This window comes from Polypterus senegalus, chromosome 5, assembly GCF_016835505.1.
Source record: "Polypterus senegalus isolate Bchr_013 chromosome 5, ASM1683550v1, whole genome shotgun sequence".
Taxonomy (NCBI): domain Eukaryota; kingdom Metazoa; phylum Chordata; class Cladistia; order Polypteriformes; family Polypteridae; genus Polypterus; species Polypterus senegalus.
In genome coordinates this window covers 175,970,634-175,988,963 of record NC_053158.1, presented here as the reverse complement: position 1 = coordinate 175,988,963, position 18,330 = coordinate 175,970,634, and the positions used below count along the sequence as shown (strand labels likewise).

The 18,330-nt window shown below is 39.3% G+C and overlaps 1 protein-coding gene across 4 annotated transcripts in view; it reads left to right on the top strand.

The window, feature by feature from the left end:
- Nucleotides 1-17,115, top strand: part of LOC120529657 (nuclease EXOG, mitochondrial-like) — a 78,587-nt gene extending 61,472 nt beyond the window's left edge. Inside the window, exons 7-10 of one of the 4 annotated variants that reach the window (XM_039753650.1) lie at nucleotides 974-1,055; nucleotides 14,057-14,133; nucleotides 14,831-14,895; nucleotides 15,594-17,115. In XM_039753650.1, coding sequence (XP_039609584.1) covers nucleotides 974-996 — 23 coding nt within the window. In that variant the 3' untranslated portion in view covers nucleotides 997-1,055; nucleotides 14,057-14,133; nucleotides 14,831-14,895; nucleotides 15,594-17,115. Of the gene's footprint in view, nucleotides 1-899; nucleotides 1,056-14,056; nucleotides 14,134-14,830; nucleotides 14,896-15,593 lie in introns of those variants that run through there. The other 3 variants (XM_039753651.1, XM_039753648.1, XM_039753649.1) reach the window with 3 other exon arrangements.
- The last annotated feature ends 1,215 nt before the right edge of the window (nucleotides 17,116-18,330 follow it).

Below are 18,330 nucleotides of genomic sequence, written 5' to 3'. Positions count from 1 at the left end.
TTATAGCACTGATCTCATTTAATTAGTTGTTTTTTTTTTCTTCTTTTATTCGACATTCAGAAAAGCACAGCAGCATGATTTTTACATTTATAAGACATTTATAAATATTTCTACCTTTGCTCTAGATTTAAATGCTTAACTCTCTTTTGTTGATTTCATTATACTTTTCCCTTTCTCTGTGCAGTTTTCCCCCCTTCATTGTATCTTAATAATGACAACTTAAAATGAGTGGAGCAGACACCCAGGCAAACAACACTGAATAATCAAAGGCTGCAGCTACTTTAGAGTCAGACCCACTAATTAGTAAATAATGGATCAATTAAACAATTAGAACACCTAGAATGAAAATCAAGATGAAAATACTGTTAAAAAGAAAAACTATAGTTTTATAGTTATTCCTATATAACTGCTTGGTACATTTTAATATATATATATATATATATTTTTTAGCAAACTTAGTTTTCTAATTAATATATTGTTCCTTAAACACAGAACTTGGGAAATATCACTTCACTTAATTAGCCCAGGAGTTCAAATAAAAACAGAAGCTGGTTGGAACAAAAACGTGCAGCGACAGGGGGTCCTGTGGACCGACGTTGAGAACCCCTGGCTTAATGGTTTACATCCCAAACAGAAAGGGGGTTTTAACCAGATCAGTTGCCCTGTAGGTCATCTTGGTGAGAAAGACTCAGTGTGTTTGAAACAGGAAGGACTGGTGTGTTTGATGGCCTAAAACAGCAGTTGTGCCCAAGGAATTCTTTACGATGCCTCTTTGACCTGGCCGGTAATTCAGATAACTAGCCTGTATATTGATGTTGCTGTTTAGCAAATGTCAAGAAGCTTGTTGTCACAATAGAAAGCCCTGTTTTCATATCCTATTTCTTGGGTTTTCTTTCCAGTTTTCAAACACATATCTGTTTGGATAAAATGGCCCGATATGAAAGGTGTGATTGTGTACCTGTGCTTCATTTAGCCCTGCAGTGTACTGACGCCTAATCCGAGGTTTGTTCTCAAAGCTGCCAGGATAACCTGTGACGCACATCACCCTGAAAGAGGTAAGATGGATGGATATCCATTATTGTTTGGCAATTTCCATGCAGCATTTTGTTCTATTAGTAATAGTGGCACTATATAGTAATTGTTATCTGTGTTGTTTGAGAATAGTATAACTTGAAATGGTGGGATGGAATTTGTTTTTTTTCTGAAAATTGCGTTTTGGAGATTTTTAGAGCTATAAGAAGAGTTTTGACATATCTGCCCAAAACTTTTTCCTCAAGAATGGCCAAATCCCTTCCTGTGAATTTAATGGTGGCCTGAAAAGGCACTTGAAGGAGATTGGATTTGGGACGCCTTTAAGCCTGGGCAGTGGCTAATATTCTTTTTGTTCAGTCAGGAGACCTTGGAGATGCTGAACAAATGAGTAATGATGGCCTGAAACATATGGACAGTTTGTGGAGTAGCCCTCACGTCAAATGGATAGGCACAAAAAAGAGTAACACAGAAGTCTTTTACATCCTCCACTTTTCAAAGACAAACTTCCATTATTTTTTACTGAAGATTTAATTAGTACTTTCAACAGTGGCTACAAAGCTGGCTTTATAATGAATTCATAATTTTGGTGATGGTGAACTAAAGGGATTGGTATGTATTTCCCAGTGGTAGTTTTGGCAGTCCAGCTCTGTAAAGAGGATCACTTGTGTTCTGTTTTATGTGTCATATTTACCACATTTTTTAACAACCATTGCACTCCCAACCTACCTGGAAGGGAGTCTCTCTCTGAATTGTCTTTCCCAGGATTTCTTACATTTTATTTATTTATTTTCTATTTTTTGGAAGTCTTTTCAAGGTGAGGCGCTGTCAAAAAAAGGTCTCTTACAGCCCATTGAGTCATTCATTGTGTGATTTGGGGGTACACAAGAAATAAATTGACTGTTGCAGTATTTCCAGGCCCATTGACTGTCAGTGTGGAGAGGAGAGAGAGAGAGACAGGAGTAGGGAGTATGCGGATACTCTGAATTTTCTATGACAGCCCAAAGGCAGGTGTTTTGGGTTTACTGGCAACTCTGGGCCCACAAATGGATATTTGTGTGTTAGAATGAAATGAAATGGCACAACCTCTCAAGGGTTGCTCTCTGTCTTGTACCTGATGCTGCCTCCATGACTCTGAATTGGACAATGCAGGCTTGTAAATGAATATTTCAGTCACCTCCATATTAGGTCCACCTCTAATGTCCACCATGTAGACCTTCACACTCCCAGCTATGATACACACCTGACTCCCTGAATTGATGTAATAAAGAACTTCTACACTATAATTGTGTGTGTCACTGTTCACTGTAAATTTTATGAGTTATGATTGCCTTACACCCATGTTGAGAATCAGCTTCTCTTGAACTCTTTTTTTGTTGTCTGTTGGCCAAAAGATGAAACTGTGAATGACTGCTGATACTTGCCCCGCCCACCAACTTGCTCCTCCCACTCCTGTTCTCTCATTTTCTCTTTCCTCCTAACCTGGAGTGCACTCATTGTTGACTAATTCAGAGAAGAAGCAGAAGGTGTCTTTTGGCTTTTTGTTTTGGTCATTTGGATGTTTAGTCTGGTTCCCTGTCACCATGTCAAGCCAGGTAAAGCTGTATATTATACAAGCCATGTCTGGCTTTCTTAGAAAAGGAATAAAATGAAATAAAATATCAAAATTTTGTAATGCAAAATAGGTTATTTTGCCCCAGCCATGGTTGGTTCCTGCCTTGTACCCGATGCTGCTGGACAGGGTTTCAGCTCTCTGCAACACTAAAGTTGCAAACAGAAGGATAGGTAAAATGCACTTGAAGGTTGAGTTGCTTGTATTGAGAATGATGCCTCTTGCTGCATCTCCTGTGTCTTCATTGGAGAGGTTTGGGTGATAGGCACACTGGGGAGGGTCGTGTGATGTGGAGGTCCTAAGACTAGCCTCTAGCTCTCCATCATGACCAGTGCCACAGTCATTGAAGCAAGAGACAAAGAACTTCTTTGGAGCAGATATGATGGTGAAGGTTTTGAAGTATTTGGGTATGGACATCTGCCTCATGGCAATGTTGAAGATGTCTGTAAACATATCAGTCAGCTAGCTGGTTTACACTTTCCATAAGCACTCAGTTGTGTTGTTTGGTCCAGCAGCTTTGTGTGGATTTACATTCAACAAAGATCTTCTCACATCAGCTGTGTTTTAAAAACAGACCTTCCAGTTATACCATTCAGGGCATCAAACCATGCATGGAAGTTATTTAAAACATACTGGAAGGGAAGCATCACCACTGCAGGCAGTGCAATGTATCTCTGCATGTTAAAGCACCAACACGAGGAGACGCCTGTCTGCTGCAGATTTAGTATTTTGCAATAATCAGGAGAGAGTCCATGGGATAGGGGGATTGAACCATTAGGATGTAGTGGCCATAACCGAATGTACTTATGAGTGTTGTGGCAGAACACAGATCTAGAAAGTAAAGCTGTCAAGTTTATAACTTTAGTAGGGCACACCTAGAGCTGATGCAGCAGTCTTAAAGTGCAATGTGTAATGTAGAACAGTAATAAATTAAAGAGGACTCCTTTACTGGATAAATAAGTGGACAAAAAATAAAAAAAACAGCCTCTTTTAAGCATACAAGACAAATAGACTTCAGTGAAACCCCTGGGGGCCTATGAGAGCAAAGTTTTTAAAGGAAATAAGGAAAGTTAGAAAGCCATTGTATAGAAGGTGAATGTTTCAGAATTTTCACAGTAAAAGGACAATTGAGGTGTTGGAGAGTACTAGAAATGACCAAGTTTAAATTCAGATATCTAGATAGTGAAATAGAAATTGCTCTAAATCTCCATTTCCCTTCCCTTCCAAGAGAAAGATGAGGTTATTAAGGTGGTCCTTAGTGATTTGGAAATTGTAGAGAGAAAGAGAGAAAGAGAAGTGCTGCTTCGATTAAACAGGCTGAAATCTAAAATCACCAGGGCCAGATAACATTGATCACCAACCACGTGAGGAGGTTAATGAGTGCATATAAACACCACTGACGTGTATGCCTCTGGGCACAGTCCCGTGGACTGCAAGCTAGCAAATGTCCTATGATATCAAGAGGGTGATCAAGCTGATAGGCCAGTAAGCTTAACATGTATGACAGGAAAATTGATGGAAGGAGGTATTTAGGTAAAGGTCCCAGCGTCAGAACAGGCATATTAGTTAATAGTCTGCGTGAGATTTACTAATATGCTGAAATTCTGAAACAGAAGCATCAGATCAGAATGGTGTCTGTGATGTATCTTGAGAAGGTCCCACAAGAGATGCTAGGCATTGAAATAGTAAAGTGGAAGTTCAGCATAGGTGGGTCCAAAACTGACTTAAACAACATGAGCAAAAAGGTACTGTATAGTAGGCATTTTGGAATTGCATGATGTTAACAGTGGCATCCCAGGGGTTGCTGCTCTTTTTAATATTTAGAAACAGTCTGGATAATAATATAAAAAACAAGCTGGTTAAGTCTGCAGATGATACCAAGCTTGGTAGATAATCTTGAATCCATTGAATCGTTAACAGAGGGTCTTAGATAGCATACAGGCTTGGGCAGGTCTGTGGCAGATGAAATTTAATGTAAGTAAATGTAAAGTATTACACAGGAATGAAACATGTTGGATTTGAAAACACAATGAGAGGTTTGAAACATGAAATTATGCCATGTGAGAAGAAGCTAGGAGTCACAGTGGACCCATCACTTTCCATACCCACACAATGTACAGAAGCCATCATGAAGGTTAATGGAATGTTTGATTAAAGAGCACAACGTGTGGAGTACACGCCAATGGAGCTCCTGCTTAAGCTTCATAACACACTAGTGAAGTGTCGCCTGAACTACTGTGTACGGTTTTGTTCTCCATATTACAAAAAAGACTTTAGAGTTTAGAGAACAGGGACTTAGCTGAAGACTAAGAGGTATTCGGAAGTACAGAGCCTTTTAATTGTGCGCATTCAGAAATTGAAAGGGAATTAGTATGGTGGGTCCAAGCTGATACTTTAAAATATGTTCTGGAGCACAGACAGAAACTTACTAAGGGCAAAATCTCATGTCAATGTTTGAAAGGTTTTCTTCACACCAAGTACCACAGGCATATGGAAGAAATTACTGGGTAGTTTGGTAGGGAGTATGTTTAGTCCGAGTCGTTCTGTATTTCAGTGGGAATGCGGATAAGTGGGCATACAATGAAGTGGCACCCATTTCTTTGCAGGGTCCTGGCATTTGTCCAGCACTGCTGGGATAGCCTTAGCCCCAGTGACCTGGTTTTACATCGGTTATGTTTGACAGAGTTAATGTTTTGTTATGCAACTGTTCAGCTAGTTAACTTGGTCATAGTGATAACACAAGACAGAAAACATATTTGTGTATGAAGGTGAGAGCTGCATGGGCCAAGACTACAAAATAAAGCATTTTTCTATAAACAGGAGAGTACATTCACCGTGGAGATTAACAAGAATACTGAATCTCTCATATTGAGTCCATCAAGTGCAGTGCTGAGGCCCTGATTTGAGCTCATTTTTTATGCATCATGCTGGATGAAGTGACACATCCCGTTATTTAGTGAGGTCAGTCAAGTAGATTGGGACCATCCTGATTAGAGTCATGATTCCATAGTCAGTTTTTTTTTTTCTGGACATGAAAATCAGTGTCTGAAATGAAGAGGATGCACACCGCAGTAGGGCTGGCAATTAAACCCAGAGCCCTGTAGCCGTACAAATTGGTGTTACTGCTCCATGCCACTTTTAATCAAATTGATGATGGGGTATTTCTAAATGTCCCAGTATTGCCATTTAAATTAACCTGCATTTGATTTTTGTAGTATCTGCTTTATCTATTTTTGCTTTGAAAAGTGTTTATTGCTGGTGGTACTGGTAGTGAAGAATATTCCATTTGATTGAAGACACTTTATAGAGTTGGAACATTCACGCTGTATTTGTTTTAAAAGGCATACTGTCTGGTCTCACACACACAGCCTCAAACCTGAGCTTACTGCTATCGTTGATTCCTTTCTGTTTGGCAGACACATGACCTACAAATTCAGGACATTACTGGTCTGTTTGCTTTTTATAATTGGTGAGTTAAGTGACTCATTCAGTGTGTTTTTTGAACCGTCATCTTCACGATACACAATCCAGATGCCTAGCCACTATGCCACACTGCCTATAATTTTTATTTTTTGTCTCCCTGACAATCTTTCTTCTTCTTCTTCTTGTTCTTGCAGCTGACCACCTTGTGTTTGGTAGGGCATTTGCAACACTTTGAGTGAATGTCCATAACAGCGAGTGATAGGGTCATCTATAGTCCAACCAGAGTAAGCTGTCTTGGTCACCATAGAGGAGCCCCTCTTATCTGACAAATGAGCTTGGTCTACTAGACCACTTGGCCTGTCGTCCATGCCCTCCCTGTTGGAGAAGTCTCCATGTGCTCAAGATAATCCCTGCCTAATGAATGCAAACACTTCAAATCCATTTGTCAAGTGTTGTCCAATCTGGGGGGCATCTGTTGTTCATATGTCACCTTTAGTGACACACAAGTATCCTGTCCCAGAACTGGAATGTGTGATTTCTACACTCTCCACAGATCATCTTAACATGATCTGACTCTTCACTGTGTTGGCGTTCAATGAAGGACAGATGGTAGTCACATCAGCAGCTCTGTTGACGTAATGGATGTAATAGCGAAGTCTGTGGATATCGGTAACAAGACAATCTTCCTTTTCCCATACAGCGATGATGATTGTTAACTCCTTAAGTCTTGGTTGGCCTTTATCATTGTGGGAAATATAATGTAAGCAAATGTAAAGTATTACATGAAGGAAGTAAAAATGTTAGATTTGAATACACAATGGACAGTCAGAAAATGAAAAAGAACACCTTATGAAAAGGATTTAGAACTTGTAGTGGACTCTAAGCAATTGACTTCCAGAGAGTGTTCAGAAGCCATTAAGAAGGTAAACAGAATGTTAGGTTGTATAGAACCCTGATGTATGGAGTACAAGTCCAAGGAGGTTCTGCTCAAGCTTTATAATGCACTGGTGAGGCCTCATCTGGAGTTCTGCGAGCAGTTTTGATGTTCAGGCTTAAAAATTCATAGCAGCACTAGAAAAGGTCCAGAGAAGAGTGAATAGGCTTATTCCAGGGCTACAGGGGATGAATTATGAAGAAAGATTAAAAGAGCTGAGCCTTTTCAGTTTAAGCAACAGAAGATTAAGTAGTGGCATAATTGAAGTGTTTAAAATTACGAAGGAAATTAGTGCAGTGGATCGAGGGGGACTGTTACTTTAAAATGAGTTCGTCAAGAACCTGGGGACACAGTTGGAAACTTATTAAGGGTAAATTTCACACAAACATTAGGAGGTTTTTCTTCACACAGAGTACCATGGACACTTGGAATAAGCTATCAAATAGAATTGTATATAGCAGAGCTTTAGGACCTTCAAAACTTTATTTTGGAATTGAGTGGATAGGACCAGTGAGTTTTGTTGGGCTGAATGACTTGTTCTCATCTAGATTGATCTGATGTTCTAATGTGTTTACACTGCTTGATTTTAAAATTAAATTACATTTTTCTTTCAGCTTCTTCATTGGGGAGGACATGAGATTCAGACCAACTGCTGGAATAATCCATAGTGGCCTGTGGTTCTTTCCAGACAGAATTTCCTTTTGGAGTATCTTCTAGCCCAGAGAGGGTTGTGCTAGTCCTAAAGGGCTGACAAAGCTGCAGGGTTTTTGTTCCATGCAGTTTATTGGTGTCATGTTGTCTGTCTTGTTATCTAATTAGAAGCCTTGCTTGATCTCTCTATTTGCTGAAATTCAGAAGGAAGCTTACAGCCCCCACGACTTCTAGAGCTCAAGAGGTCCTTTATTTTCTGTCATGATAAAATAGCTTAACATTGGAAGTCCAGCCTTTTCATTGTCGGTTTCTGAGCTTTTTCAGTGACAGAACTCGGCCGTTCTCATTAACTCAATGTGATGGTGAGGCAGATCATCTATGGGAGAGTCGTGACGTGTATCAGATCTTTAGTTTAAATAGTTCACCCACATTTTCTGAATATCTGAGTTTTCTTCTAACTGTATGTTTTTGGTGTGATTTGATGAATCCCAGTTTATATTTGAATTTTACGCACAGATGTGGTTTGTAGCCTCTTTCTTGTTTTGAAGGTACACTCATCTTATTCTTCTGCAGACATCTGCAATATGATATTCACATATCACAGGCTGGGTTCCCAGGTGGGTGTAATGGTTTACATTGCTTTGAAAATGTTCTGTTAGCTACCTATTGATGTTTTAGCTTCAGAATTTTTATCATAAAGGTAGAAAGTCTGAGCAAAAAAGCCAAATCACCTTCGGGACAGATTGGTGTCCCAACAAGGCTCGTTACTGTCCAGCACTTGATGCTTTCAGGCTGGACCCCTGGTCCTTAAAATTGAATTGGAATAAGCAGTACAGAAAATGAAGATACAGATGGCAGTTAAAGAATCCTCAAATGTGCTAACGAGCCAAAGACAATCGAGACGATAGAGAAAATAATCCATCACCTTCTGTGTAATCGAAAGGAATTCATTGACTGTTCTGTCCAGTAACACCTGTATAACACTCCGATGAGCACAAAAAAGCTGCGGACAGGAGCAGGCTGTTTGGTTCATCAGACTCCAAGAATACTGTTGAGTTGAGATTGTCGAGTCTTCAAAGTGCTGTAATTCCATTGGACTACTTGGTACAATACTGTAATTCACGTATCTTGTGTTCTCTGTGTGAAGAATTTCCTTCTAAAGTTTGTGCCAAATTACCTTCTCAAGAGAGTTCTATCTGTGCCCCCATTGATATTTAGGGTAGAATGTACCCTTCTCATTCCTCTTCTATTGGACTACTTATTTAATTGTTTTCTGCATTCCCCATGGTCATTTTATTCGTTCTCACACTTTGTGTTTTTATTTATTTATTTATTTTGCTGTAGATTACATATCTTTTGTCACTTTTATTCTGGTAATTTTGTTCTGGCCCTTATCCAACCCCACTTTGTGTCATTGCGATTGGTGCCATTTTGAGTTCCAGTTGTTAGAGCCGCTCCTGCGTTTCTAGGGGCGTGTTCTTAGAGGTAGTGACCCTTCCAGGTTAAAACTCATCTGGAAAGATTACTTCCTGATTTGAACAGACAGATTTTTATATCATATGTTTCAGTTTTAATTACAGTACCCAGTTTCCACCTTATTTTGGCTTTTAGACTTTTTCCTTCCAGTTGCTTATAAATTGTTCTTGCTAGTATTGCTAGCCATAACAGTGCCCTTCATAGTTTTAAACACTTCCATTATTATATTAATCTACAGTACATGTTCTTTAAACTGAAGTGATTTAGTCTCACAGGGTCAGATGTGATTCTCAAATGAGAACGGCAGTGAAATCCTGCACTGCAAAGGCTCCAAGCACAAGGCTTCTTCCTAAAACACCTGCCCCCAATTCCTCCAGTCCATGCATTTTAAAACTGCCATCGGGGTATCAGGGAAAGGGCGAAAGATACTGAAAAAAAGACTTGTTGCTGAGAGAAAACAAAAAGCTAAAATTGCTGTTATTCATTCAGGAGCTCAGTAGCAGAAGGTAACTGAAGCTTTTTTTAATTAATTTGCACATTGTAATGAGTACAGTGACAGTGGAGACAGGCAGACACACACATGTAGACCACCACAGCTACGGGGGATCCACACCTTTAAAATGTGCCTCTGTCTGCTACAATATTTTTCAGTCATATTAACTATTGTATTGCTATATGAATAACAACAGCAACTAGAGTTTTGATAAGTAGTGTCGCCTATGGAAATCCGACATGTTTTAGCTCTGCGGGTATTTTATCTTGGCACGTTTGCATTTCCAGTTAGACAGTAATGTTAAATTTCTTCAGTTATTCATTTAGAGGTGCAGTCAGAAGGTGGATGCTGTGCAGCTCTCTCTCCAATTTTACTGGTTTCATTAGGCAGATTTGTTGATTCGAGTGTTTTGAGTACAAAATCTGTGGTTCCTGCATCTCTCTTTGTTATCTTCTTTCTTCACGGCAGTCTTTTTGACAGGGTGTGACACACCATTTACTTCAAATGCATACTTTGCAGTTCATGTTTTCAGAGGCATAGCTGCCAGTTCTTTTAAAGTTACATTGGCTCGTAGCACTGAACAACAGAGAGCGTACACAGCATCATATTTACCATTTGTGCATTGATGCCGTTAAATGCCAACATATCATCTGATGCCACAGAAAGGCTTTCCCCTTTCGTTAGGGTATGTTATTTTAAAACAAGCAGTATGCACTCTGCACTCATGACACATATTTATATGTCTAATAGGGTTTTTTAAAAAGACATTTTGTCCAAAGGGTTAATGGGCAGGCTGGTTTGTTTTCACTAAAGCAAGCGGGCACATGTAATTAACAGCTCATGGCAAGTGACAGCCAACCCTGGCAGTTTTCCGTTAAAAGTGTAGGACAAAGTGGGCATTGCCCATTCTGCTGGGCTTTAATGGCACACCCTGCTGTGAAGGCAGAAGATTTAGCAGACATTCCAAACTAAGTGACTGAACTCCAGCTTCTACCAGGATCTGCCTGGACTACTACTGATAACAAAGGTGCAAGTCAGAGTTGAACTGACATCTTTTCAGAGGCCCCCTGTGTAGACCTCTTGAGCCAGAAGGCATGAAATGGACTCAAGCATAAACAAAGACCTATAATTCAAGGAGTGACAACTATGATGAGCAGAATAACTCGCCAATGAGAAAGAGCTGATCTTTTAAATGGAAGGGACTTTAATCTAATCATGAGAGGTCCCACATTTCTTCATAAACTAGTTACATTATTCCATCTGAGTATATCCCCTGCTTACACTCACTGACAGCTTCGGCGATTTCTCTCTGAAACTACAAGCTGATGAGCCTGATTGACAAAATCTTTTCTTTGTGGACCAGAAAGCCAAGATCCAGACTGCCAAGTCAAAACAGTGTGCCAGTAATCTGAAAATGCTGAGAGGTTGCCATTACTTCAAGAAGGAACTTAAGTATCTAAACTCTTGTGCCAGAGAGAACAATGCAGCAAGGGATCTAATTGAGAAAAGCACTGCACACCACCAACAAAGGGTCACACAGCAAAGAGAGAGTCCACTCCAACACAAGAAGAATCCTCCACCTGAACCCCGAGCAGCAGCCTAGAAATAACTTCACACAACAATGGACATCACCTTTTAAAACTTTGAATCGTAAAACTGTTTATCTATGCCAAGATAAATCCGAACTCTAAATAGCAAGTAAACAGCCAGCCCCTCTGTTTGTTTGTCTGTGTTCGTCCTTTATTAAATATCAATATATATATATGCAGTTATCATATTTTTGAATTCCTTATGCTTATCAATAATTAATATTATTCTGTTCCTTAAATCAAGTGTGCTCCAGGTACCTTGGTAGAAGTCTAATGGCTCCTTCAGAGAAAGATAGGGTAAATAAAGTTAGAGCCTAACCAGAAAATTTAATGAATTAACAGCATTGCTGAAGGCAAACTGATAATTAATTTACCAAGTTAAATGTCTGCATATTTCCTACAAAAGTGGTTTGTCTACCTTGAAAATTGGAGGGCCTTGTCCTAGGTTGTGACTTCTCAGCTTCAGCTTGGTAGGGATCCTTCCATCAGCCTTATATAAAATTCACCAGTCTGTCACATTCAATGCAAGTTGCTCTCCTCTGATTGGCTAATTCGAAGGTTAGCAGCCTGCTATCCATTTCTTATAGCTGCTTAGGTCAGTGTCCCTCTGCCTTTTTGATGTTGTAACTCACTATTTCCAATGTAAGTGTCTTCTCACCGTACTGGTACAGGGGGGTTCACCCCTTGGTGAATCAAACAAGATCACCAGAATAGGGGTGGTCCCAGGGGGAGGAATCGAGTGTGATTTGCTGAGTGCCAACTCGCAAAAAGACATCTTTACAACCCTCTGTGACTCACTACCATTAGAAACAAGAGCAACTCGCGACGCAACAGTAGCAGCCATTGACCCAGTGGTTGCTTCTGTGCTTTGATTGTAGAAGTTTGTCTGTGTTTTCTCTACAACTTTGTGTTAGTAAACATTTCAGAATAAAACTTCAATGTTTAAAATGGTAAGTGCCAAACAGCACAGCACTCAGCCCCACATGGTCTGAAATGTCAGTAACCAGAGAACACACAAGCAGTGAGAGATCCAACCCACCAGCTCCTCTGAGAGATCTGAGCCCAGGTCCCCGGAGGCTCTGGACAGCAGTGCTAATGTCTGAATCACTAGGCCACTCCTCAGTAATCTAATTTTGCTCTGTCTTGCTACTGGGCATCTGCTGTAGCTGCTCATTTCATTCTTTCAAATTCCTTATTCAGAAGCTGAGCCTTGGCTGTTTATGAATGTTTCTTTATGTAAAGAACCACAGACACATCTCTCTATTATATAAAAAAAATCATTTGACGCAACAAGACTTTTTAGAAGAGAGATTTTTTCAAGTCCTGCGAGACGAGACTTTTGCCTTGACATTTTTTCAAGTCATGCCCTCCTCTTAAACATTTTCAAACAAGACCTGAACTCTCTTTTGCATGAATGCTTTTGTCAGACACAGTTTCTGCACTCTCAGCTGTTTTCCTCACTTTAAGTTCCCAATTTAAAAAGACGTATTATGTTCAAATCATATTGAAGAATTTCATCACGAAGGGTTATCAACATAAAAAATGAGTACACGTGCAATCGTAGCACCGAGAAACAAGGAAGCCAAATGAATTAATGCCAAAAAATGTCAATCAGTTACACTGCAGATTGGTTAAATACATCCAAAAATGTTGATTGGTTACACATCAAATTGGTTAAATGCGGATCAATAGACTATGCTGTAACAGTTGGTGGTGATCATGTGGAAGATGAAAACAACAACTTAACAATATCCCAAAGAATATCTACAACCGTTAACATCATCCGGTCTTTTCCACCACACGAATTACTGTAGAAAGAAGGATGTATCCAAGAAAGGTAATGTAGTACATCTTCCACAGATAACATTAGACAACAAAGGAGATCTTGTTATGCCATTTATATTAAAATGTTAACAGTTTGCAGTTAGAATAGCTTTTGCAAAGACAATTAACAAATATCAGAGCCAAAGTCTCGAAAAAGTTGTTTTATTTAATAGAAAGAAAGAAACAAAACTCAATAACAGTCAGTTATACGTTGCGTTGATGCATATGTAACAATTTCCATGAAAATAAAAATCTGTTTAAATTGTACGTCCGAATCTTCATACACGAGTGACAGAACCGCAAAGAGGCTAGTGCATAGTGCATGATGGGGGGTTGGCGAGCTTAGTGAGCAGGGGGCAAAGCCCCCTAGTAGAGTAAATTATCAAGTAGCATGGAGGACAGTTGGACTTTAGTGACCTTCAAATCTTGACTTGATGTAATTATGGACAGTCTAGGTGAATAGGATGGATGAGCTTGTTGGGCTAATTGGGCTTTCTTGTCTCAAATTTTCTGATATTCTAATGATGCACTCAAAAAAAGTACACAAAGTGTGTACTTAAAGTTCTTCAAGACAACTCTTTAGTTTCTGAATTTCCACTTTGAGTTGGGATCACGTTTTGGCTGTGATGCTAGGTTTTATTGACTTCCTAGTTTTCACCTTTTGCTTTAATTTTTTATTCCTCTCTATCCTCCTAATTTTTCGCTAAGGACATTTGGGAGCTTGCACAGGATTGCTCAGAAATTTTGAGAGGTGACATTCGCACCTCATCATTTCTTGATAACAGGAATGGGAAGCAGATTATGTTAATATGCAAGTAAACCAAAACAAAGTGATAATTTGAAATTAACAAGACTAACAAGAACCTATCCAAATCTCTACATGCTACATTTGCAGATAGCTACAACCCTTCTAGTTCAGAGTCGTGTATTTTTTTGGTTGGAACAGTAAAAGGCAACATAGTCTGGTGATCAACTGTGCAATCTAAATGTTAATTTCATAAACTCTTATAAAACTTCTTTCACAGAGCAACTTAAGTGAAGAAGAAGCCCGACACATCTTGAGTGTAGGACCACATGCTTCTGCTGACCAGATACTGGATGCGTAAGTAGATTGTCCTCGTCAAAGTCTGTAACAAAAAAAAAAAATGGAAAAAACAAAAGACCCTCCTTTTTAAAGACTTCCCTTTAATGAGCCATACAGTGTAGGAAAAGCCACAGAAAGACTACAATAACATTTAGGATGACTACCTAGACTCTGGAGCTGCTGAAAAAGGCTACCAGCTCTCTGGTACTGTACAGTCAGATTGAAGGGGTTCTGTAAATAATCTGAATTCCTGACACTCCGTGGACAACCAACAAACACAATCCTTCCACCATACCCCATATCTTTATGTCTTTTTCAGGTGGGATATGCCTGTAGACCTCTTGTGGAAGGCATCTTCAGTCCTTACTACTCAGTCTTGATCAGGGCAGCAAAGGTGACAAGTCAAGATCCTTGTGTATTGTTGATCTGCACCCCCTTTCAAAGAGAGTAACACCAGCCATCCTGTGTAAGAACCTCATTTCAGCTGCTGGTGCCCAAGATGTCATTCTTTTGGTCAGCCACCCACAGCTGGTGGTGATAGCAGAGACAGGAGGTGTAGATTATCTAATACTTTAAAAGCTTTATCCAAAATCACTGTCTGTAGATTTATACAACTCATCATCTCTTCATCCCTCAGTCTCGACCAAGGGTACCTGAACTCTTCCACTTGGGGCTCCCTTATAACTCTGCAGTATTTCTTTTCTTTTACCTTTAGGTATCGAGACGCATTCAAGAGGAGAATTCCAAAAGCGAAGGATGCATTTACTCTCCTTTACCGTGGTAAGTTTACATGTTACATGTAAAAGGGCTTGAGGTTAAAATGGACACTAAGCAGTTCCCTGATTGTGATCAGGTAGGTGCTTCCCAAGATTTGTTTCGATTTGCTGTTGTAGCATATGGAGGAGAGTTGACTCATTCAGCTATGCGGTCTTTCAATTTTCTTCAGAGATGCATAAATGTTATCATTTCATGCCCTAATTTTTTCTTTTACAGGTCAGATCATTAACAGTAGCCATGGTTACTTCATTTCTAAATGTTATGAAAACTGGCCTCCTGCTCGGGTTTGGATGGGGCATACATGTATTTCTGGTAGAATAGACCACCCACTCCTCATGTCACTGAATTGAGGAACAGGAGGAGTTTGTTCACATTACTGCTGCTTTCTGGTTTTCTCTCCTGTTTTCTTAGTTTCCCAACCATATCAATGCTTTTGTTTCAGATGAGTCTTTTTCATTCTTGTTTATTATGGCCAAAAAAAAAAAAAAATCTGCACATGATACTAGTACTAGAGCCAACATGGCATCTATGGCTCTATACTGCTCATCAGACATGAACAATTGGGTCATCTGTAGTTACAGGATGCAAAAAAAACCAGGCCTGGTAAATTTTCTTCGGGGTGTTACTAGTTTCATAGTGCAGCAGAAACTTATATCAAGGTCATGTTGTCTGATGGTTTTTGGTCTTCTCTTCCTTTGCAGTTACCGTGGAGAGGCAGGTGTGGACACACTTTATCGAAGGAGACAGTAAGAAGTTTAAAGGTTTTTGTTTAGCATTCATGATTGGGAGGCTATTCAATGAATTGTCATTTGTTAAGGGGAAATTATACACAAAAGTTACAAAGTACCATATGTATTATTGTGGAATCGTGACACAATCCAATCCCAGCATCACATCCACACGCCACCTGTCCACATTGTATTTCCCGCTGACTACGCCAAATGTATTGTTGAGGAGTCAAACCACAATCCATCCCAGGTTGTGCAATTTTTTCACACTGGGAACTACCAGTGGTCAACTGCGAACCAGCAACATCTGGATTACAAAGGTCCCTCAGAAGCAGTGTTCCTAATGCGTAAGCTAAAGGAGAACTCTGCTGGATGTTCACACATGGACTGACTGCGCTGACCTCTTCATTGTGATGTCAACCAAGCTCTCTCTGTCACAATCCCGCCATACTGTACAGCACTCCCTCAACACCATGGATGAATATAAAAATGGTAGTACTTTGAGAAAATTGTATATGAATAGGGACTGGAATCCTATGTTAGGCTGAATGGCCTTCAAAGTTGTTCTTACATTTATTGAAGCAAATGTTTCCATTGTATTGTAAAGACAGAGATTTGTCTGTATTGGTTTCTTTTTTAGTTTCTTAATATATCAGAATAACACAAATGCCAGATTTATTAATGTCTTCATGCTGGCCAGTGGTGATTGGTGTGTGTGTCTCCTATGATTGGTACTGTCCAGACAAAGGGGGGTTTCTGCCCAGTACTACCAGGACAGAACTCTGCCCTGATGTGATTCCAAATTGGAAAAGGCCAGTTCAGTGGATGGAGATATTTCTGGATGGACATTACACTGATATTGAATATGAAGGTCTAGACTTGAATACACAGATATTTTTTAATTGGATTTATTACCTCTGGAGCTCACAGTAATGTCATAAACATGCTGTTACTGTATGTTGTTATCTGTTGTCTTTCTGCCATGTATGCAATGGGGAAGCATTTGGTCTCTGTCATCAACAAAAGCCAGAACATAAAATGGGAGAAGTTGCATTTTTATTAAGGGATTTAACATCAGAAATTGAAAATAACCAGTATACCCAATACATTTCTCTGATGGTAGAAATCTGATAAACAAAATCATAATCTGTTTGGATTTGTGTTTGTCTGTTAGTAATTTATCTGCTTTGCTGTTGGTTTTGATTTAAAATTTAAGATACATGTCATATCATGGAACAGGGGTTATAATGGGAGGAGGGCAGCCTGAAATATAGCGCCGACACAGGGAGTGCAGTTCTCATCAGGCAGTAGGACTACGCTGGACCTGATGGAGGATGTTGTCTTACATAGCGCATACACAGTTTTCTACTCTGTTAGTCTTAGTAATAGTTTTGTTGTCTTGCTGGATTACTCCTTTTGTCTCATCATGGTTTATGTTTAACAATGTCGAATTGTCTAATTGTTAATAAAAGGAATGTGAAAATGACTCGACTGAAAAGGTTTTATGTGATTGGACCTTGAAGAGCTGCAGTGGTGGACTTTTTGTTCTTATTTTTCTGAAATGTTCCAGTATGATTAGCTCATAATTGTAACAATGAACAGATATTAACTTTCAAGTTCACCATCTTTTACATTTTGTGTTTCTTGTGATGAAACTCTGGCTATGTTTCTGTTTGTTTTAAGAACTTTGAAGGTCAGTAGTTTTCTTTTGTGAACGTTTATGACTTTTTGATGTTATGTGGGTTTAAATGATTGGAGATTCAGTTTTGTTTGGTTGTATATTTAACTCAAATATAAATGTATCATTTAGTAATTTATGTTAATGTAGTATAATTGCAAATGGATGCAGATGGCTGTAAGCTGTTTTATCAGTTTATTCAGTGCTACAAAAGAGTAAATTGAAATCAAGCTGAATTTATTCCATTAATTCCAGTTTTTGAGGTTAATTGTGACTCTAAATTCCTTTGGGGTGAGTGGAGCCCCAAGGTGGACTGTTTGCCTGCCAGGTTTGCTGGAAGGATAAACTCTAACTTCCCACTGAGCTTGCTTTCAGTGCATCAGTAACATTCCCAGTTTAACCATTCCTCACGGACAGAATGGGTTTTTCCCAGTTTTAGATAACATAAAACCTCATTTTCCCATTGAGGGGTTGAGTTATCATTGTTCCACTTAAGTAAAATGAGTTTTCATGCAAGCATTGTAGTGTAGGATTATAGAATATCACAATTGAATACTCATTTATGCATCATATTATCCTAAATAGCACCTTGAAGGAAGGGTAATAATGTTATATCTGATGCTTTCTGTGAGATACACGTTTCTTTTAACAGAATACATTCCCAGAACACATGACCTAGCAAGGCAAGTGCTTGTTACATCTTTCAGAATTGGATCTTGTGCTAGACACATTTTGACAGTTTTAGACAAAAGAGGAGTGTGTGCATGTGATACACAGTTTTCAGTGGATGATGATCCATTTAACATTCTGACTGGGTGTGGGGGTCCCCTTTCATCACTTCCCATGCCACTAGCCTGTTCCATATTCATCCACCCCACAGTGTTTTTGTGGATTTCACCTCATCAGATTGGCTGTTAATGGGAATTAACATCTCGTCCTCTTTCAATTAATGATGTGCAGCCACACATTCCTCTTCATTTAAAGAGACAGAGCAGACGGAAGAAGTATGTCCTCATGTAAACATATAAAAAA